The 22,418-nt window shown below is 37.2% G+C and overlaps 2 protein-coding genes across 4 annotated transcripts; one reads left to right on the top strand and one right to left on the bottom strand.

Annotated features, from left to right (window-relative positions):
• Window positions 1-273: 273 nt before the first annotated feature.
• LOC101746398 (5'-deoxynucleotidase HDDC2) lies at window positions 274-8,801 on the bottom strand. 3 transcript variants are annotated; one of them, XM_004930047.5, is made up of 4 exons: window positions 8,643-8,801; window positions 2,928-3,075; window positions 1,530-1,684; window positions 274-867 (listed from the first exon to the last, which is right to left on the bottom strand). In XM_004930047.5, exons 2-4 carry the CDS (start codon window positions 3,010-3,012, stop codon window positions 631-633), a joined length of 477 nt encoding a protein of 158 aa, XP_004930104.1. In that variant the 5' UTR covers window positions 3,013-3,075; window positions 8,643-8,801; the 3' UTR covers window positions 274-630. The 3 variants fall into 3 exon arrangements, with proteins under 3 accessions (XP_004930104.1, XP_062524724.1, XP_004930102.1); XM_062668740.1 differs by having other exon boundaries at window positions 8,588-8,799; XM_004930045.5 differs by lacking the exon at window positions 8,643-8,801 and adding an exon at window positions 7,470-8,234.
• A 6,231-nt stretch (window positions 8,802-15,032) lies between these two features.
• On the top strand, window positions 15,033-22,241 carry LOC101737029 (pancreatic lipase-related protein 2). The gene is made up of 7 exons (XM_012693679.4): window positions 15,033-15,224; window positions 17,111-17,270; window positions 17,700-17,848; window positions 18,342-18,587; window positions 19,109-19,297; window positions 19,570-19,735; window positions 21,636-22,241. Exons 1-7 carry the CDS (start codon window positions 15,194-15,196, stop codon window positions 21,706-21,708), a joined length of 1,014 nt encoding a protein of 337 aa, XP_012549133.1. The 5' UTR covers window positions 15,033-15,193; the 3' UTR covers window positions 21,709-22,241.
• Window positions 22,242-22,418: the final 177 nt, after the last annotated feature.

The raw sequence follows: 22,418 nt of genomic DNA, 5'->3' as shown, positions 1-22,418 counted from the left end.
TTAAGAGAACAACTTATACGCATAAATCCTTTAAATAACAGAGAAATAAATTCGAAATAATTGATCGAATCGAATAATTTTCAAAGATAAAATTGATATTTTTTTATGTGCCAATGCTGTTATTATGCTGTTTTCTTAAATTGGTTCCCTTCAAACTACTTTACGATATAATGATACACAGCTCTTAATTGGTATTTCACAAAGAAATCACACCGAAAGCTAAGTTTGACGAAAATAATATTTATGTAAATTAGATTCTAAATTAAACAGACGTCCTTAAGTACATTTTTATTTAATGTCGAGAGTAATATGTATTAATAACTTATAATTAATAACATTACAATAACTTTGTCATTTACTTTTGAAGGTAACATTTAAATATTTGTAATTAAATACAATTAATATGATGTGCTTAGCAACGAAAGTTTTTATTATGAAAGCATCAGTTTCTGAGAAACTTAAAAAGGTTAGCCTTTATAACAATAATAATTTCCTACATTTAGAAAAGAATAAAAGATAAAAAATAATAGATAGGCAGCCTATAGCCATCACATCTAGCCATGCTAGACAAAATTATATTATGCTTTGAGGAATCATATTTCATATAAGTTATGTACTATAATTATGCATTTACACATGACCATTGACAACGGTATGTTTCTCAAAGATTTCTCTTTGCAAGTACAGTTCTTTGACTAAATCTTGTATAAACGGGTGGTCAAATTTTCCCTCTGTTGCAGTAAAGAACTCTTGACATTTCTTTGGAGTATTTTCACGTTTTTCGTACTCAAATGCTTGTAGGATCATATCATAACGGTCCAAGTCTTTAGCAAATTTAGCCTCAGGTGAACTTTGGTCTTCGTATTCCTAAAAATAAAATAATAATTAATGACAGACTGAGACAATTATCTTTTTATATATTTTTTGATGTTTTGTGTTGTTGTTAGCGTGTAAAATGACGCACTACATTTTAAGCAGTCGTTACTAGCATTTCGTCGAAAGTTCTTATATACTACAACATACAATAAGAGGTGGACGAGTAGTTATGTATTAATATATTTCTTGACATTCACAGTGACGTGTGGGCGGAATTCAATCTTATCTTCCTATATTCATGGATCCTTGTGTTGGCAAAATTAAGACATCTTTTAGTATTTCATTGCCAATATAGGTAAATAAGTATAAGGTCCAAGTGATGTTAAGGAGTCACTGTCACTCATAAACATCAGTATTGCTATGAGCACAACCAAGCTGCCATCTGGCAAGGCTTTCTTTTCATTATATAATATTTTAAGCAAATTGCATAAATTTTAAGTAACTGAAAAGGCCATTAAAAATAATTTTGTCAAAACAGTAAAATAAACACTGTTCTTATTATTTTGCTATCTCAATTACCCTTCTTGTCGACTGTACTTTAAAATATACACATCCTGTTGTAGCATAGTAAAATCATTATTTATGGTCGCAAAAATGTGCCATTAAAAAAGAAATATGTCCTTCTACATATATCATATAAATTGTTCTCTTACTTTGTATAATTCATACATTCTATCACCAGCAATTCCAGTTAGTCCTGAAATTGTCTTCATGGCCTCATCTTCTCTTCTGTGTTTTTCTTCAGGACTCACTCCACAGTGAGGTGTGAGGTCTCCAACAATGCACTCAGCCAAGTCGTGAATGAGAGCTGTAAATCACAAAAGTATGATAATTATATGATAAGCTATTTAGACTATTGGTTGTAAACTATGTCACTCGGCACTAATGACTATAATTCATCACTTAAACCATACAGAAACTCATAATACTATAAGCTTGTAAAAACGACAGATGAGATTTACCATACAAAAGGAAGAAACTCTACCTGATATAATTGATATTGCTACATGTAATATTAATTACTATTCTCTCTTAATGTACAGCTTAGAGTAATAGTAATAACTGGCTTGCCAGTCAATTGGTGAAAACTTATTCACAACGGAGTTCATTCAAATGGAGTGGCCTTGACACCTCAAATTAGAATGAGGATGCTGGAATGGAGCTCATATGATACCTCACCACAAATAATAGCTTCGAAACAGCAATTAGCACTTCACTATAATTGTATATGAACAGTCAGTTCATTTGTTTGTCCTCCATTAAGGTAATAAGGTTCTAATACTTGTTTTTAGAAATAATAGAATCAACCATTTTCACTTTTTTTTCTGTGGTCTTGTTAAGTCTAAAAAAAGTCACAATGCCAAGTCTCCAGTCTATGTCTTCTTGTTAGGGAACGTACCCATACTACGTGACCTATTTTTTTAGTTTTTTCGACTTCTCCCTCCCCTTGGTGATCACTCGTAGTATATGCCAAAACCCCCTCTCTCCCCCTTTAGTTTTCACGTAGTAATTCATAATTATGATTTTTAAACATTGCACAGGCAAAAATTGAAAAAAAAATGTTACATACTCGTCTTTATTGCATAAGACTGCATGCACACTTAAATTACTAGTGAATTATGTATTATAAAAAAGAACAACATTCTCTCACTAAAATCGACTACGTGACAAAAACCTGAGCCACCCCCCTGCTCCTGTGACTGACCGTAGTATTTTAAAGACTGCGCTCCCCCCCCTAAACGGGTCACGTAATATGGGTACGTTCCCTTATTGTAGGTCACATGTCCTGTCGAAGAGGTTGCACGCAACAACAATATATAAATAAATATTTTTTTAGCATTAAGGGAGAAAGATAATTATATTAGCAGCATAATGTAAAGTCAATACTGGATATATGGAAGTAACTAGCAGCATAAAATCATTTTTGATTGTCACATAAAGTATACATGCCTGTGGTCCACCTGATTCTATTTAAATAAATTTCTAATATATTAAAATGGTAGGCTGAGCATTAATATGTTAAATTAATATTGTTCACAATGGCAATTCACCTATTTGAAGACATTTTATTCTGTCCAATTTAGTAGGATTATTTTCTTCTGTTAGTAAGAATGTCATGATTCCCATCCTGTACATGTGGCCGGCTATTGTCTCACAATCATTAATATCACAGAGGATCCAACCCGTTCTTTTGACATGCTGAAACAGATTGATAAGGTTGTATTGATTATAGTACAAAATAATGTTACTTTACTAATTTTTGCTAATTTGATTCATTGGTACTAATTGATTTTGTTATGTAGTCACATGCATTAATGCTAATGAGAAATCGCAGCTATCTCCACATATAATTTATATACGATACACAATTTCAAATATGAAGAGTATGTACATGGCCCTGGAAGTTAGATGCACATACTAAGCTCACATATTGCTGAAACTCACCACCGTATTATGGAAATGATATGGAAAGGGGAGAATGGGATAGATATAGCTCTTCACTATAATACCTGTGTGAATTTGTTTTAACTATGATTTTATACCACTCAACAGCCAGGTGAATTATTATTATTATTTTTATTGCCCTTGTAGGCAGACGAGCATACGGCGCACCTGATGGTGAGTGGTTACCGTCGCCCATGGACTTCAGCAATGCCAGGAGCAGAGCCACTGCCTACAGAGGCAGCCCTCAAATTGTTAAACATTAATTTTGATAGAACCGTGTAGATATTGGTTTAAGAATTATATCAATAGCTTGAAAGAATACTTATATAATTATTTTTCAGTCTAAATTTTATACTAAACTAAGATCGACCTGCCTTCGGCTCCACAATTGATCTTAGGAAATACATTATTTAATTACTTTACTGTTAAGACACTATTAATATCGTCGGCTTATTGCAAGAACTCATTAACTGCAAAAAATCACTAAATGCGTTTTTATCTATAATGGGCTCATTTTTGCATATTCTACAAAATGCAAAAACACGCTAATTTCTAGCTGGCCAATTTTAGCCGTTACGTCTTTGGTAGAAAATTGATAATTGCAACTTTGGAAGTCAGGCATTTACAAAGATTCACTAAGCAGCACTAGTTATTTTTATTAAATGAATAATTATTTAAAAACAGCATACATTACATTACAGAACTCATTTTCAGCATCTAATTAATTTTATCAAAACAATGTAGTATAATATAACTTAAAATTGTATTTCGATAAAATTCATTATTTACATTTAGTTAGTTTCTGTAATGAATCATTTCATCAGAAATGCACAATAAGTAATCTTAATGATTTTTATCCATATTAATATAATATAAATCATAATATTAAGATTTCCATAAAATCATTTATTCTTTTTCATTATTTTTTCCATTTTGTTGATGGCATGATTTTAATAAGTTAACATCGATTAAAAGAACATAGTAACTTCTTGCAGGCTAAGTGGTACCTCGGTTGTAGTTTAGTGAGTTATAATTTAGGGTTTGGTGAAATGCGACAAAACAGCTTGTCTAGGGAACACGGGGCATAAGACGAACCCGACGAACGCGGGTGAGGGTGGGTTTACGCGGGACGAAAGAGTACTGCCTCGCTCGCTCAGTTTGCGGCAAGATACGTTGATTACCACACCTGTTATAGAAGTTAATGATTTCTGACAAAATGCAACGAAATAAATGTTTCAAACAAGGACAAGGAAGCAAGATGTTGGAGCAATTGAAGTTCCGAACAACCTATTACTGGTGGTAGGACCTTTTGTGAGTCCGCACGGGTAGGTACCACCGCCCCGCCTATTTCTGCCGTGAAGCAGTAATGCGTTTCGGTTTGAAGGGTGGGGCAGCCGTTGTAACTATACTGAGACCTTAGAACTTGTATCTCAAGGTGTGTGGCGCATTTACGTTGTAGATGTCTATGGGCTCCAATAACCACTTAACACCAGGTGGGCTGCAAGGCCATCCACACATCTAAGCAATAAATAAAAAACCTAGCAAGCAAACACCTGATCTACAATAGCATCATTCTTTCCACGAGTGTAGAAGACGTTAAATGATACACTGGAGAACGGGCAACATCGTTATCTGAGAATCATACCAGTGGACTACGATTGCCAACTTGTATTTACTGATAGGATGGTTGGTATGGCGTATGGAAAGCCCGTACAAGTTGGTACCACCATCGAAGCGAAGCAGCATACGGAACAATTTAGATTTAGATTTCGGGTCTTAATATGGGTGGTGGCATTCACGTTGAGATCTCTATGAGCTGCAGTCTACACTGTAACACCAGACAGGCTTTTTTAAATTTTTTTAGGATTGAAGGATTACTGGTGGCCCGGAGGCCTTTCCAGATTCACCAGGACATGTGGGCTATCAAAGGCCCAGCCAAGAGGGGTGGGATTTGCTAACAGCTGTCCGTGCGCCTCCGAAAAAGACCTAACAACTCAAGAACAGCTGCTTCGCGAATGAATCTACTACCGGATCGGAATCGCGACCCGCTGAGAAGATCCGGCGCGAAACTCAGCGAGCTGATGCAAAAACGTAATCAGTTTCTGTTATGCTTAATGCTATACTTAGTTCAAGTTACCCACCTTGAGGTGATTGAACATAAGTATTTAGAATTGGGCCATACACAGAATAATAATATGGAGGTCGATAATATGCATAGTTCTATCGAGAATCAAATGCGTCTTATGCCAATTTTTTCTATGATAGACCTCTGTAATGTTTTAAGATTGACTAGATCGAACAGAAAGCTAAACAAGAAAAAAACAGCAAAGAAGCCGTATGAACCTATGAGCCACTCTGATATCTTGAACCTAAAAGAGTTGAGAAACAAATTAATGTATAATAAGTCAAACCGGCCTAACATTGTTCAATATAGGTATGACGACGTTTCCAATTTTAAGGACCTAGCCTGCAGAGCTACAGCATTGGTATAATAATATACCTGATAAAGAAGGTCCAAATTATCTTAATGAAGAAGAAACCTCTGATACAGTTTTTTTAACCTAGCTCTTTTTTTATTTGTTTTATGTTTTTGTATGGTGTTTAAGCTCAGTTCCTAATTTTCATTAAAAAATACATGATTGAATGAATACATGAGTGATTGACTAACAGGGAGAAGAAAATAATTTTTAGTTTATTATTGAAGTCATCCTGGCCTAAAAGATAAGACGTCCGATGCATTCGTATCTAGCGATGCATCGGTGTTCGAATCCAGCAGGCGGGTACCAATTTTTCTGATGAAATACGTACTTAACAAAATATGTTTACGATCTACTTCCACGGTGAAGGAATAATATCGTGTAATAAAAATCAAACTCGCATAATTATAATTTGCGTAATTACTGGTGGTAACACCTCTAGTGAGTCCGTACGGGTGGGTACCACAACCCCGCCTATTTCGGCCGAGAAGCAGTATTACGTTTCGGCTTCAAGGGTGGGGCACCCGTTGTGACCATACTGATACCTTAGAACTTATATCTCAAGGTGGGTGGCGCATTTACGTTGTAGATGTCTATGGGCTCCAGAGACCACTTAACACCAGGTGGGCTGTGAACTCGTACACCCATCTGAGCAATAAAATAAAAATAATATTATGTAAAACTTTTGAGACTGCGAAGTTGTCGTGAGTACTTGGCAATATTAGCTATTGCAAGTTCTTACGTCAACTGTTATGAAAAAAATGTTTTTGATTATTATGTTATTATTCGTTTTTGTTTATTTCAATAAGGTTTGATAAGTATTTTGTTGTTTTATTTTAATTTAAGAAATAATTAATTCACATATAAAACCGACTTACAGTAGCAAGAAGTCATTAACTTTTAGTTTTAGTTTATAAATAATATATAATGTTATATAACTACCGACTCTCACTTGTTTTAATTAATATACATATTAAGCAATCCAAAACATTCAATTTTTCTCACAGTAATTATGTATGAAGGATAATATGGGCTAATCAACATAACCACTAACTAATTCCAACTAAAATGCCGTTTTCCCAAAATATTGAATATGTCACATAATGACTTCTTGCAATAAGCCGACGATATATACTCTATAAATTCTATATTCCTGTTTTTATCTATTAAGAGATAACAATCAATAACAGTCAATAGAGGTTAAATCAGAGGGTAGATAAAAATTTTGACAAAGGAATTGAAGATGATTTTTTTACGTATTTATAAACGAAGTTTGGTAATGTAAATGTTTGTAACAAGAAATTACATAACGAATTGATTGGGAATGGTACAAAAATATTTTTTATCATAATTAGAACAATAAATAAACCAAATACCAAATCAGGCTGAGTTTTCTACTATCTTAATAGGCATACGGGCATACGGCCACTGAATGGTGAATGGTCACCTCTTAATGCACATCGACGATGCCATTGTCACGACCTGGCCTCTGTGCTGTCCACAAAGGACTTATCCGTTTATACCTTATTGAATCGTCGTTTTTCTTCAAATAAAATTTTAAAATGAGCCATATATGGGGTTCAAAATTGCTGATGTCCACGAGCGACGATGGCCATTTAACAACAAATAGGCCGCTCGTCTTGACTGCGTGTGAATAAAAAACTGTCTCACCTTAAGGCGCCCTACCAATTCCAAAAATTCCAATATTTTCGAATTTTCCATCGTTAACGTTGTTTTATGTACAGTATTCCACCACGTTTGTTTTAGATCAAAATTAGTCTTTCACAGCTTGGTAAGTACTATGAGTATGAATTAAATGCCTATTGATATTTAGTGTTAACTTTAAAATACACTAAAATAAATGTATATTCAGATCATAAAATAACTAGTTATTCGAAGAAGTTATTGATATACTCGGGATATTAAACATGCCGCTTATATAGGACATGAATTATCTTATCAGGCCGATTCAGCGGGGATAGACATGCGTAGTTCCGGACCTAAATAGTTCCTGGAACTATGTCCTCATATGGAACTATATCATTCAATCCGAGTTGTCAAAATTAACATGTTCAGACAGTTCCATTTCCATTCCAAGTGTACTGTTATGCAGGAACTACGAACGCGTTGAACATGACGGACATGCGGACATGATTAGAGCATAGGTACCGCGCGGCGCGGAGGCGTGGCGCGGCGAGTCCACCCGAACGAGTCTCGAACCGACACGAGTCCACGTAAAGAGATAAGGCGACATATGGCACGAATACGAGGGAGTGAGATGGAGCGAGTGCATGAAACTGCGTGTGGAGCTCTTTCATATTACATTTTTATTAATATTGAAGTTATGCTCTACGACCTACGTGTTACAGTCGATAGTTGAATAAATTAAAATGTTTTGCTATGGATTTTGACCTTGACCATGCATCATTCCTACGAGCACTTAACCTTAAGTGTTTGTAGACCATTTTTTAGAAAATCATAATTCAAAATTAGAGAATTTTAAAACATTCACCACTTTCGCTATTCGGTATCTCGGTTATGGGAAAAAGGTTGTAAGGCTACAACGAGCTCAATTTAAGTTGTATATCAGAATAACGTGGTATTTTAATTAACAACTGATAGGTTATAGTTTCCGGTGCATCGTACAATACATTGAAAAATAATGAAAGTAGTAGAGTAGTTGAAATTATGACAAAGTAATTAGAGTACATTAATAAATTATGCAACCAGCTGTAACAATGAACCTTAAACTAAAAACCTTACAAAATAATAATTACAATAATAATTACCATAAGCGGCAATCTATTTTTATATAGTGCTTTTAAAAAATTGTATTTTTAATACCTTTTTTGAAAAATATTGTGTAATAAATAATAACTTAATACGTGATTCGCTACACTACAAACAGCTACTAGACTTAACATGTCCGCGGCACTAAACAGCTTCAAACAGCTACTAGACTTAATATGTCCGCGGAACTAAACAGCTACAAACTACAAACAGCTACTAGCCTTAACATGTTCGTGGAACTAAACAGTTCCGCGAACATGTTTACTGGAACTAGTTCCGACACTCAAAAGAACGATGTCATGTTCAATCCAGTTCCGAACATGATTAGCGCACGTCTAGCGGGGGACGACTGGACCATAGATTATACACTTAATCATAGATTATACACTTAATATATTTGAGACACTGATTTGGACAAGTGTAATATTGGCCGTTTTCCAATTACAGCACAAGAGCGCATTATGCGGCATAATGCTCAACTAAGCTTCAGCATAATTCGGCATTGTGCGTCACTGAGTCGCATTATGCTCTGTAATTGGAAAACTACCATTAAGTAATGGTTAATTGTCTTGTAATTGTAATTGTTAATTGTCTCTTGTGCTGTAATTGGAAAATGGCCATTATCAGTGGCTCGAGACTAAATAGAGATATGTTTAGGCACAGGGCCTAGTATTGGTAAATATTAGTGTATAATCTTTTGTGTCGTTTTTCCAATACAGGAAGGGGACTTTTTGGCGGGAACGCGAGGAGTGAAGTTGGGTGATTTGTTTTATTTTGTCTAATTAGTGTTTCTTCAGGTTTAAATGTGTAATAATGGTGGTTTATTAACTGTTTAATATCTGTGAAAGTGCACAAATGTGGGAAAATGAAACAAAGCCGCTGGACGTAACTTCTAGGGATCCTCCAAAAAGTCCACTGAAAAAATCTTAGGAAATGACCACCATTTTACTGCGATTATATTTCATCCCATATCATCTCAATTCATTTCATTTAATTTCATCCCAGTTGATTAGTGTCTCAAATTAATCATCTTTATTTCATTTCACTCCATAATATCATTTTTCATAAAAATATGAATAATATAAATTAAAATAAGACATGACTTAAAGGTCTCAGTTACCAGGTCATAAAATCTTTTTAAAAAATTGTTGTTGAATGTTTGAACCGATTCTGATAATTCTTTTTCTTTTTTTTTTCGAAAGGGTAGACTTCTCGAACGGTACATAATCATCAAAATCTGATGTTGGGATCCTGGAAATCCAGAAAAATCTATAATTTTCAAAGCCTATCTTGAAGTGATGTGGGTGTTTATTGTTATTCTTCTTATTCTGTGCTGCTACGCTCCGGCTGGCCGGCGCCTTGTACATCAATATTACGCTCTTGATCATTATTTTGCTGCGATCCTATTTTAAAACTGCGATATTTTCTCATACTCATTAAAATACTCATAGCGAGATACTTACTCATTCAAATCAAGTGACGGGAAATTTCTTTAAAATGAAATACTTGTAATGAATAACGTATTTATTTGGATAGGGATTAATATCATCTTCATAAAAACACCTTCACAAATAATGCTTTATTTTAGAACATATTTGGTTACAATAAAAGACGTTATACTGAGTTAACCTTAAAATATAGACATATGCTGTTGCGGACTTTTTTTAAAAGAGAAAAACTTTAACCGTTTCCGCAGCGCACGCAGCGGCAGCTCTCAAAAGGGAAAATAACCCTGATTTTGAAACATTCTTTATTGGTGCCACGCTTGTGTTGGTCTTAACGTGATGTTATAAAGCTTTATATGAGTCGTCTATTATCAAAGGTGGCAATCTGTGCATTTGGACAAAAAAATGTTATTGATATGGCAATATAGATTGATTTGAATATAATCGTCTCCTTCAAAGAATACGGTTCAAAACCTGCATTAAATAAAGTATTAACTTAACCTGTTATTTATCTAAGATGTCGTTCAGAAGAGTTTTGTGACTGCCAATGGAATACAAAGTCAATAGTTCGTTTTTCTGATTTACCAATAATTGTTAAAAGTCACATTGCTGGCTTTGATAATAGTCGACTCATATAGCCTTCCTCAATAAATGAGCTATCTGACACTGAAAGAATTTTTCAAATCGGACCAGTAACTAGTTCCTGAGATTAGTGCGTTCAACCAAACAAACAAACAAACAAACTCTTCAGCTTTATATCAATAATAAAGTATGAAATTGCCGTTTTAATAAAATAGGTACTTCGAATTGACAATATTTTTGTTTATTGCTTAGACGGGTGGACGAGTTCACAACCCACCTGGTGTTAAGTGGTTACCGGAGCCCGTAGACATCCACCACGTAGATGCGCCATCCACCTTGAGATATAAGTTCTAAGGTCTCAAGTATAGTTACAACGGCTGCCCCGCCCGAACCGAAACGCATTACTGCTTCACGGCAGAAATAGGCAGGGTGGTGGTACCCACCCGCGTGGACTCACAAGAGGTCCTACCACCAGTAAGAACCCGAATAATTACTCTCTTTATACCTCGATTAGAACTTAAAATTAATATTTTTATAATAAGGAACTTCGTTCCTATCCGGTGTCCCACGATACCACACATTCCTTTTTTTCAAATGGTACCTACTTATGAGGTTCTTCTTTTAAAAAATTTGGGACTGCTAATGAATGCACCCTGCGATTTGGTTTAAACGCTTTCGAGATGGAAATTTTGACTTGAATATCGAACCACGTGGAAGACCGCTAACACATGTGAATAAAAATGAATTGAAAGATATGGTGGAAGCCGATCAGAGCCAAACTATCCAGGACAGCGGCATGGTTTAACGTTACCTTACCAACAATATTGACTCATTTGCGTCAAATCAATAAAAATATAAAAATACAAAAAAAGGGTGCCTTATGATTTGACTGATCTGCAGAAAGAAACGCGTGTTGAAACTTGTGTTGCATTGTTGAATTGTTACAGAAATGAAGGAATATTGTATCGAATTGTGACATGTAATGAAAAGTGGATTCTTTACGATAACCGTAAGCTAAAAATGCAATGGCTGACCCCAGGTCAGACGCCGCAACAGTGTCCTAAAGCAAATATTACCAATAAAAAGGTAATAGTAACTGGTCTCAGCATGGTGTTATTCACTGTAACTTTCTCCGATCTGGTGAAGCAATAACGTCAGATGTCTACTGTGCCGAACTCCGAACAATGATAGCTAAACTTGCAGTGAAACAGCCCCGATTTATGCTTCATGATAAGGCGAGACATTCATACTGCACGAGAAACCGTTTTAACTCTACAGGAACTGCAATTAGAAATCATTCGTCACCCTCCGTATTCGCCAGACCTTGCTCCATCGGACTATCATTTTTTTCGTGATTTGGACAATTTTCTACGTGATAAAAAGTTTTTTTCCCAGGAGGCAGTACTAAATGCTTTGACACAGTTTGTAGAATCTAGATCAGCAGAGTTCTATCGCAAAGGCATAAATGACCTTCCTATTAGATGGCAGCAATGTATAGATAATGATGGTAGATATTTTGGTTAAATAAATAATAATATGCTAAAAGAAAAAAAAATTAATTTAAATTTTTCAGAACAAATCGACAATTTCATACTTTAACCCATAATATTAGTAAAGATTAGAAAATGTTGCACGTAATAGAAGTAAAACTTCATTTGCGGTGTGGAGTATTGTATCAAATTTCACTTCTAATAGGGAATGCTGTGCTTAAAAGAAACAACCTAGCTTGCTTTGTCCTAGGGGGGGCGCTGGAACGACACGGAGTGCCCCCCTACCTTCGCCGGCTGGTGGGTTCCTACTTGGAAGACAGATCGGTCACGTGTACCGGACACGGTGGGATCGTGCACCGGTTCCCGGTCGTGCGCGGTGTTCCACAGGGGTCGGTGCTCGGCCCTCTTTTGTGGAATATCGGGTATGACTGGGTGCTGAGGGGTGCCCTCCTCCCGGGCCTGAGCGTAATCTGTTACGCAGACGACACGTTGGTCGTGGCCCGGGGGGGGAGTTTTGCTGAGTCTGCCCGTCTTGCTACGGCTGGGGTGGCGCATGTCGTCGGCAAAATCAGGAGATTGGGCCTCGACGTGGCGCTCAGTAAATCCGAGGCCATGTGGTTCCACAGGCCCCGGAGAGTGCCACCTGTCGATGCCCATATCGTGGTTGGAGGCGTCCGTATCGGGGTCGGGGTGCAGTTGAAGTACCTCGGCCTCATTCTGGACAGTCGTTGGACCTTCCGTGCTCACTTTCAGAACCTGGTCCCTCGTTTGTTGGGGGTGGCCGGCGCGTTAAGCCGGCTCCTTCCCAATGTTGGGGGGCCTGACCAGGTGACGCGCCGTCTCTATACAGGGGTGGTGCGATCAATGGCCCTATACGGGGCGCCCGTGTGGGGCCAGTCCCTGGCCGTGGGGGTAGCGAAGCTGCTGCAACGGCCGCAACGCACCATCGCGGTCAGGGTCATCCGTGGTTATCGCACCATCTCTTTCGAGGCGGCGTGTGTACTGGCTGGGACGCCGCCTTGGGTCCTGGGGTCGGAGGCGCTCGCTGCTGACTATCAGTGGCGGGCTGACCTTCGTGTACGGGGCGTGGCGCGTCCCAGCCCCAGTGTGGTCAGAGCGCGGAGGGCCCAATCTCGGCGGTCCGTACTGGAGTCATGGTCTAGACGGCTGGCCGATCCTTCGGCTGGTCGTAGGACCGTCGAGGCGATTCGCCCGGTTCTTGTGAACTGGGTGAATCGTGACAGAGGACGCCTCACTTTCCGGCTCACGCAGGTGCTCACTGGGCATGGTTGCTTCGGTGAGTTCCTGCACCGGATCGGAGCCGAGCCGACGGCAGAGTGCCACCATTGTGGTTGCGACTTGGACACGGCGGAGCACACGCTCGTCGCCTGCCCCGCATGGGAGGGGTGGCGCCGTGTCCTCGTCGCAAAAATAGGAAACGACTTGTTGTTGCCGAGTGTTGTGGCATCGATGCTCGGTGACGACGAGTCGTGGAAGGCGATGCTCGACTTCTGCGAGTGCACCATCTCGCAGAAGGAGGCGGCGGGGCGCGTGAGAGACGCACAGGCCCGCCGCCGTCGAGCGGGGGCCAGGGAGGCGGACATCGCCCAAGCCCTGGCCCTCTAAGTGTTTCGGGTCCCCTCACATGTCGGCCTGGGGACCGGCGAAGGGGGCCTAAGAAGACGACGTGCAAGCTGCTCTGCACGCGTTTTATGCATGAGCATCCGGGTGATGGAAGGCCGGCTATCCTCAACCCACGCTGGTTCTGACCCAGCGGGGTATTCCGTAGGATAGACCATTCTAACCGGCGCCATCTAGGCGGGCTTCGGATAGCCTGCCGACCGAGAGGGCTGGTGGTCGTGGCGCCGACGACCGCCAGTCCGGCGTCCCGAGGGGGAGGGTGATGGGAGAGATGTGCTCCGCACTAAACGCTTCACTTTCCCCCCTTTGCCTTTTCATGAGTTTTGTCTCATGCGAGGTTTGGACGTTGGTTGTTGAGAGACAGGAGGTTTTAGTCGGTTCGACTCCGACATGCCCCGCCCTTCATCCCCAGTGAAGGGCGGAAGTCCGGCGATTTCCTCCTGACAAAAAAAAAAAAAAAAAAAAAGCTTGCTTTGTCCTGTCCCTGTCTCCACGGTTGAGTGGTTCGAGATATGCTCTGTGTATTTTCTCATTCTCGCTCTTCTTAAATTGTATATTTTCTCTTTAGCCGTAACGAATCTGTCGCGAGTTAAATTTTACAATCAACGCGCCTAAAGAAGTTTCACTTCAAAATTCATTTTTGATATGCGGGCTATCCAGTAGTGGACGTCTGTGGGCTGAAAGAAAGAGAGAGGTAAGACTATTTGGTTCTAACAGGAAAGTTGCGTAATCTAAATAAATGGCTTTCAAATAATGAATCATCAAATAATTTCACACTCAAAGTATGAGCACCGCGGCGCACAGGATTCTCACAAAATTAATATTCTTTTCTCATTTTTAAACCAACCAATAATTTTGAGAGTTTTTCTGGATTTATTGCTATCTAGTTTGTTCGATTTTTCTAATACCGGACAAGAAACATTGATCGAAGCTTAATATAAATTTATATAGTGTGATATAAATAATTGGTATATACTATATAGGATAAGCTGAGAACTAATATAAAATGCTACGGAAATCTTTGCAATTTTTTTACTTTACTCTAGATACTGATTTTTGTATTTGTATTGTTAGGTATTGAATTTTTAATGTAATCGATTTAATTATAAAATAAGTTCGACCAATTAATGGACTAGGTGGACTCGTGTTACAATGTCCAAGAAAGTTTAGTGGGACACAGTTTGATTAATATGATCGATGGTAGGCAGGTGGACCGCTCTGTGAATCGTAATGCTTCGCGATATACCGCTACGTAAATTTAAATTCTATCTTTGCGCCGTTCGACCAGTGAAAATGTTGGAGTCCTCGCAGACGGTCCTCCAATTGTATTTAGCTTCAAAATGAGCATTCTAACACGTTTAAAGTTTGAACAAGTTACGTTCGGTGTGCCGAAATTTGGTTATTCCCGTTCGTGTACTGGTGTTTCTTCTCAGGAAACCGAAACGGTATGATTCCGTTGCTCGTTTTCTTTTGTGCAGGTTTGTCTATTATTTTGTTTGATTGTCATTAACCGTTAATTGTTCTTTAAATTTTAAGGACACAACTCGTTTTTTTTAAATGTTTTAGTAAGACTTTTACAGCGTATCTAAGTTTTTCTTAGAACGTATTATTTGTCGAATTAAATAATGTTGTAATTGTGTACAGATCCTTAATATTATTCATTAGTCATTTGAATCTTTCATTTAAATTGGCTTGATATACGTGACTCGTAAAAAATTATGATAAAATCTACATCCTCAGTACCTACCTTTTAAACTCCAAGCTAACTATGGAGTCTTGGAAGACAGAGAATATAAGCCTCTAGAATGTTAATTACTCGACTTTTACTTAAGCGCTTATTTTGAAAACGGTGTGTGACTTGCAAAATAATTAAGGTAATCACGTTGCTAGTTCGAATAGATTCGCTTTTATTTCTGTAAAGATGTTTACATCTTCACCTCCTTTACCATCACCTTGTTTAACAATAAAGTTAGATAAAGTATTTTCTTCGGTTTTCGCAAGTCGCAAACATAATGAACTTTTACGTGTAAATCGCACAAAATCTTCTTCAAAAGAGGCTCGTGGAGAGTACTTGAAGGTAGGCAGCGGCTTGGCTCTGTTCCTGGCATTGCTGAAGTCCATGGGCGACGGTAACCACTCACCATCAGGTGGGCCGTATGCTCGTCTGCCTACAAGGGAAAAAGAAGTCAAACATAATATTAATATTATTAATTATATAATTTCTATAATGATAATTTTAAAATGCGAAATTAAGCTGTAAAAGTCGTATTAATGAAAGAAATATTAGATATATTGTGTAATGAACTAACTTTTTAGTAACATTTTTTTTCTGCCTGCTATGCCTCCGTATGATAAAATTTCATGGTAATTGGCCTGTAGCCCTACATGAGACGAAAAATATCCATACTTTTCCGTATGTATTTACTTTTCTCTAAATACTATATGCTTAATATAATTATTACTTTTTTTATTAACTAAGAAGGACAATTCACGACACATGTGATTTAAAAAAAATATCAAAAGCATTGATCTCATAATCCGAATGCTACTCAAATGTGAGGTCAAACTCTTAACCGCCTCAGAAAGATTACTGCCCGGTAAAATTACTGTTTCGCGCAAAAATGCGCAGAACGGTGGTATGAACCAGTACAATATGCCTTGCTTTGTGATAAATATTACCGAGAAAGTGAGGTAGGAAGATATGGTAAGGAGAGTAATTAATACCTTTGATGGTGGTTGAGGAAATCGCACTAGTAATAATAGCTCGGAGAGGCCCACCTCGCGCTCCCTCACCTTATGCAGACTATAGACAGACTCTTGTAGAACTTAATAAGAAACTCTGGAATTCTCTTTCAAAATTATCAGTCTAAATAAATAAGGAAGCTTTCTTTTACGTCACATAAAAATGTAGCATATGATTTTTTTTATTGCTTAGATGGGTGGACGACCTCACAGCCCACCTGGTGCTAAGTTGTTACCGGAGCCCATAGACATCTACAATGTAAATGAGATATGAGTTCTACCTTGAGATATGAGTTCTAACGTCTCAGTATAGTTACAACGGCTGTCCCACCCTTCAAGCCGAAACGTATTACTGCTTCACGACAGAAGTAGGCAGGGAGGTGGTACCTACCCGCGCGAATTCAAAAGAGATCCTACCACCAGATTAGTCTGAAGATTAATAAATGTGCCTTAAAATTAAAATATTGGAACAAATTGAAGTACCCTTCAATACGCGAGTTGTTCGAATCCTAAATATATGTCCGTAACCACTAAATCGTGCCTACAATTAGAACTACGAAACTAATAAGAAACTACGAAAACAATGATTTTCCCTAAAGAAATATGAATAATATTTTCGTAGCGCTAACTTCGGCTGGAACTGTGAAATGGGATGCTCCATCGCCCTATGATCCTGTGTGGCTGGCCAGTGTTCAAAAGTTCCCGCCAGCCCCTATACTGAACGACACTAGACTATGGGGCTGGGTGTACCAGCAAGATGTGGAATTCAGACTTTTTACTAGGTAATAAATTAATACTATATTTTATTATTGGTCTGAAGCTCTGCTGTGACGCTTGAGTGAAATGAAATTTTCTGTACTTAAAATTAGAGGAACTGCTATGTACCTTGAACAACGCATTCTGGGACCGTCTGTTAAATTGCTTCAAAATGATAATTCCTTACGTGACTGCGTTGTTTATTATTTGCTTAGTTTTACCATCCACATAATGTCAATTATGATGGCATTATTCTAAATGTTTTCTTTTAAAAGTTTCAAATACGTGTATTGAGAAATGTACGACACGATTGACATGCTTTTTCTCAAAGTATTTTTGCGAAAACAAAAACAAAGAATCTGATTCAGAAAAGAAATATTAATTAGTAAGGTAACGCGAGGTGATTATCATTGAACCGAGGACAGACAGATTCAAGTAAAGTGTACAAATTACAGGAGAAATCCCTTTGAATATCAAGTTCTCAAAATAAATGACTCAGCGTCGCTACGAGAATCGAATTTCGATTTCAACAAAAAGGTGAAAGTGCTTACCCATGGATGGTTAAACCACGGAGACAGCCCTATGCCTGAGTCCATTAAAGAAGGTAAATAAATTAAATTAAGTTTAAAGCTTGACACTGACTCTATCTTCTGTAATTAGAATTGTATATGGCTTTTTGGATTTTGGGTTTCCTAGTGGATGGAAATATAAGAATACTATTTTTTTTTTAAATTTCAAATGGGATTTTCGTCCGATAGGTCAGGACAGAATTAGCTTATATTGAAATGCAATATTAAATATTTGCTCTTAACACATTTTGTAATATATGTACAAGGTTTTGCATGTGCAATCATAAGAGCTCAATTATTACAGACATTTAAAAAATATGGCGTCCTTAGTGGACACCAAATGCCATCCATTTTATAAGAACAGAAAAATTACTGACATCATTCCAATGTTTATTTTTCAGTTACCTAATTTTTTATATTATTGACTGTTACGTAATTCAAGTTACTTGAAAATATTTTTTAACTTACGTATTACTTACCCCCTTAATCTATGACCTATATAAAGTATGAAGTTATTTTTTCTTTCAGCATATCTAAACGTAAGCGACTTAAACATCATCGTAGTAGACTGGGGTAACGCTGCGAACGTAAACTATATTCTAGCCAGTTATAATGTCGCGGGTGTGGGTAAAATTCTGACGGATTTTCTTAATCACCTCATCGGAGAAGGAGTATCAATGAACGACGTGCACCTTATTGGACACAGCTTAGGTGCCCATGTGGTAGGAATAGCCGGGGCTTATGTGAAGAAAGGGCCTATTGATACTATCACTGGTTCGTATAAGTAATCCTTGCAAGTAATGTTTGTTATTTTTTTTTCAATATGCTAGTTCAATATTTTTCTCCTTACCCATTCGCTGATAGCCTGAGGAGATATTTCAGCAACGCCCGGACGGGTAGATGAGCTCACGGGCTCAACCTGAGAGAATTTTGTAACACTAGCCCTAGCAAGAACAGTGCTTCGCAGAATCTACTAGCGGATCGAAAGTCGCGAAACACTGAGAAGACCCGGCCGATGCTCAGTGGGCTAAACAAGTTCAGTAGTGAATCTAAAGATTCTAAAATTTGTGTTTATATTGATAGAAAAATCGATCTATAAATAGGCAAAAGCATATAAATAGGCATATTTCCTTTTTAGTTAGTAGGCATTGAAGAGCTTTAATGCTACCACTTTTATAAAAAGAAAATAAATAGTCATTATATTAGTAAAAAGATAAAAGAGTTAGATGAAATTTCTCCATAAATAGATAAGTATAGAAAAATTGAGTTATTTATTATCTAATCTTGCAATTTAGGTCTGGACCCTGCATTACCTCTATTCACTTTGGGGAATAAAGATGCTCGTCTCGACAAGCATGACGCGCGACACGTGGAAGTGATCCACACTTGCGGCGGTTACCTCGGCTTCGCCTCACCCCTGGGACATATTGACTTCTATCCTAATGGAGGGACCAGGCAGCCGGGATGCGGCTTCGATTACAGAGGTGACGATCCATTAATAGTGTTTTTTGTGAAACCTATTATTTTTCCTCAAATAGGATTTTCAGTTGCACTTTGATCGTATCTTTTTATTTCTGTTTATAAACAGCGTTTTAGCGGAAATTGGTATCAATAGCCCATAAATCTCCAACAAACCCTTACTTATAATATATTATTATAGTATTCATGTGTGTACTAATCTAGAGGCAGGTCCAAAGAAGTTAATCAAGAACAAATATATGAAGTAGAAGTGAAAATAACTTTTCGATTGTTTAAGGTCTTTGTGCACACAACCGCGCTCACATGTTCTTCTCCGAGTCCATTATATCGGACGTGCCTTTCACAGCAGTAAGATGTGAGAATTATGACGAGCTGTACTACCAGGGTTCGTGTAAGGGAACCGGTGAAAAACTTATCATGGGTGGCTTTGATATACATTACGGGTAAGTTTCACATTTCCACAACTACGCTCAGATAAATACACGAACATCAGTGATATGTGATAGTCGGTTGTTTGATATTTTATTTTCGTTCACGATAGAGTCTATGTGACGTTGCGGTAAGCGTACGATTTTAGGTCAAGTGCATTGAAGACACTGTGGTAAAGTATAATGAATAAAAAAAAACCTTTAAAACCCTATATGGGTATACGATCCTAGACTAGTCATAAATAAAGTCATAAAAGTATTGGTGTTTGGTGCGACGTGCACTTTTAAAGTCTCAAAGCGTGTCTTCCTCACATAACTTTTCAAATGTCGGTCCAAAAACATAGAGATTATGAACCGTAAAAGAAATTTCAACGAAAATTCACTTGAGCAAAGTTGGATTTCTCACGTTTTCCGGTGCTAAACAACAAAAGCTAACTACTATAAAAATTTAATTGTCTCCTTTCAATTTTAATTGCTGAATATTTTATATTTACGGTGTGACTTCTCAGGGTGCCATTACTTCTTGGAATGGTTTCCCCTCTATTGCGTGTCCCGACTCCAATTTTGTATGTGTTTTGCTCGTAAAAAAACTATCAAAAATAATTATTATATATTTTCTGACAAAATAAATAAGTTAATTTGAACACAGTAATCCATGAAAATTATTTCAATTAGAAACATATTGTATAAAGTGGCAACTTTTAGTAGTATTATATTTTTTTTTTAAATAATTCACTAGGAGCGTTAGTGGCTACAACATATGTAAGCTTATGTACTCGATGTGATTCTCCGTCTAAAATATTGAGTGTATTTGAAAATATTTTATGGACACCCTTGACATATTACAATCTGGTGTGATGGTACGATTAAAATTAAATCGTCGTCCCCACTATAATTTTTCTTCACATAATGAGAAGTACATTTTACAATAATTATTTTGCATACAAAGCTTTTGAAAACGTCACGGTAGACCTACTGTTTTCCTGGCGTCTGATTCGAGAGATTATCGAAATTGTTTTGGATAAATATATACCTGTTGTACCTAATAAGGTACAACATGGAAACTAGTTTCCTCTTTAAGACAGGCAATCGAAGCTTTGAGAATAGTGCTGAACAATGAGGCAGTTGGTCTGGTTGGTTGGTCTATCTATCTGCGTGAAAGTACAAAATGACCGACCACTACATTGTTTAATCACAACAAGTTGCTGACAAAACCCATTAGCGTTAGCCAGAGCTCGTGACTAAGCCCATTAAATCCAACTTTATAATTATCTCAGTCATAATTGAACAAAAAACTCTTCTTTGAGATCGTTACAAAATTAGCGAATTCTTTGGTGAAGAACTCTGGTGCAGGCGTCATAGATGATTACTTCGACTTAACAATATTTTGATCTGTATTTTCTTCATTCTTCAATATTTGGTGACGAGTTCGTACGAATATTTGTATTGCATAATATGGAATTAGTGGTAGTACTTTTTTTATTGGTGTTAGAGTTTAAGGTAAGCCTATACGGGTAGGCTGGTACTGATATTCTGCTCCTCACTGCTACGAAGCAGCTATCTGTCTTGCAGGTTAGGACAATACTTATACAAACAAACAAAGAAACCGTGAGCTTGTTTGCCTATTAGTCGTGATAGTAGTATTGCAGTGGTAGTTTTATTGTTGTTATGGAGTGTTAGAAAAGGCGGCACAGTTTCGTGTACTGATCTCTCATATATTATACTGAGAGAAGGCAGCTGCCCATAATCGTTAATTCTTAGTCGCCTTTAATGATATCCAATCGTAGTGATTGATGGGATGGTGCTAGTTTAGATACCACACATCCTACTTTTTCTTCCGTTACTTATAATGTGTATGTTAAAAAATCTAAATAAATAGCATACTATAGATATGGCGGTCATTGTTTTGTTACAGGAAGGATGGGATTTACTACCTCAGGACAAATGCTGAGAAACCTTACGCCTTAGGGGACTTGGACCCGACATGAATTACATTTAAATATTAACACTCGGCGTCACCAACTTCGCTTGTAAATTAAACTTTCAAAGAAATTATTACGGTTTGCATTGTGTGGATCTGAGTACGGACCGAGTTTCCGTTGAAATTTAATCATCGGTTTTACTTTAAATTATAATTGTGGGATGTTTCGGATTTCGTGAACATGCTTTCGTTAAGTAGAATCAGGGTTGTTGTTAATTTGGGTTGTCAGTTGCATTTATTCAATTAATATTCTGTAATCATTTGATACGTTAATTATGTATTTCGTTTAAAATTAGATTATTTCAGTCTGTTCCGTCCTATCATAATTATACCTATAACTAGTCCTTTTACTTAAATATATAAAATAAATGTATTACCTACATGCTTTAGCTAAACCTATTTATTTTAAATATATTTTGTTTATTGGTTGGTTAAAATTAGTTATAGGTATATTGTTAAAATATTTTTGTATTTTACATTATTAGTTGTCTAAGTAGTTAATGTTAATATATGAGTAAGTAAATTATTTACAAAAAAATATTTACTGTGTTTTTAGAAATATGTTCGTGGCGTCCGATTACATTATCATACTGTTCTTCTGATGGTCGAAATATTACGTTTATTACTGACACCTAAAGCTTTACATTCATTCCATTTGTTACTTTTCTCTTTTGTTTTTCTCGTAAAGGTGGCAAAAACTGTTTTAATTGACAAAAC

Source organism: Bombyx mori, chromosome 5, assembly GCF_030269925.1.
Source record: "Bombyx mori chromosome 5, ASM3026992v2".
In the NCBI taxonomy this organism is placed as follows: domain Eukaryota; kingdom Metazoa; phylum Arthropoda; class Insecta; order Lepidoptera; family Bombycidae; genus Bombyx; species Bombyx mori.
This window is presented reverse-complemented; position numbering and strand designations above follow the sequence as displayed.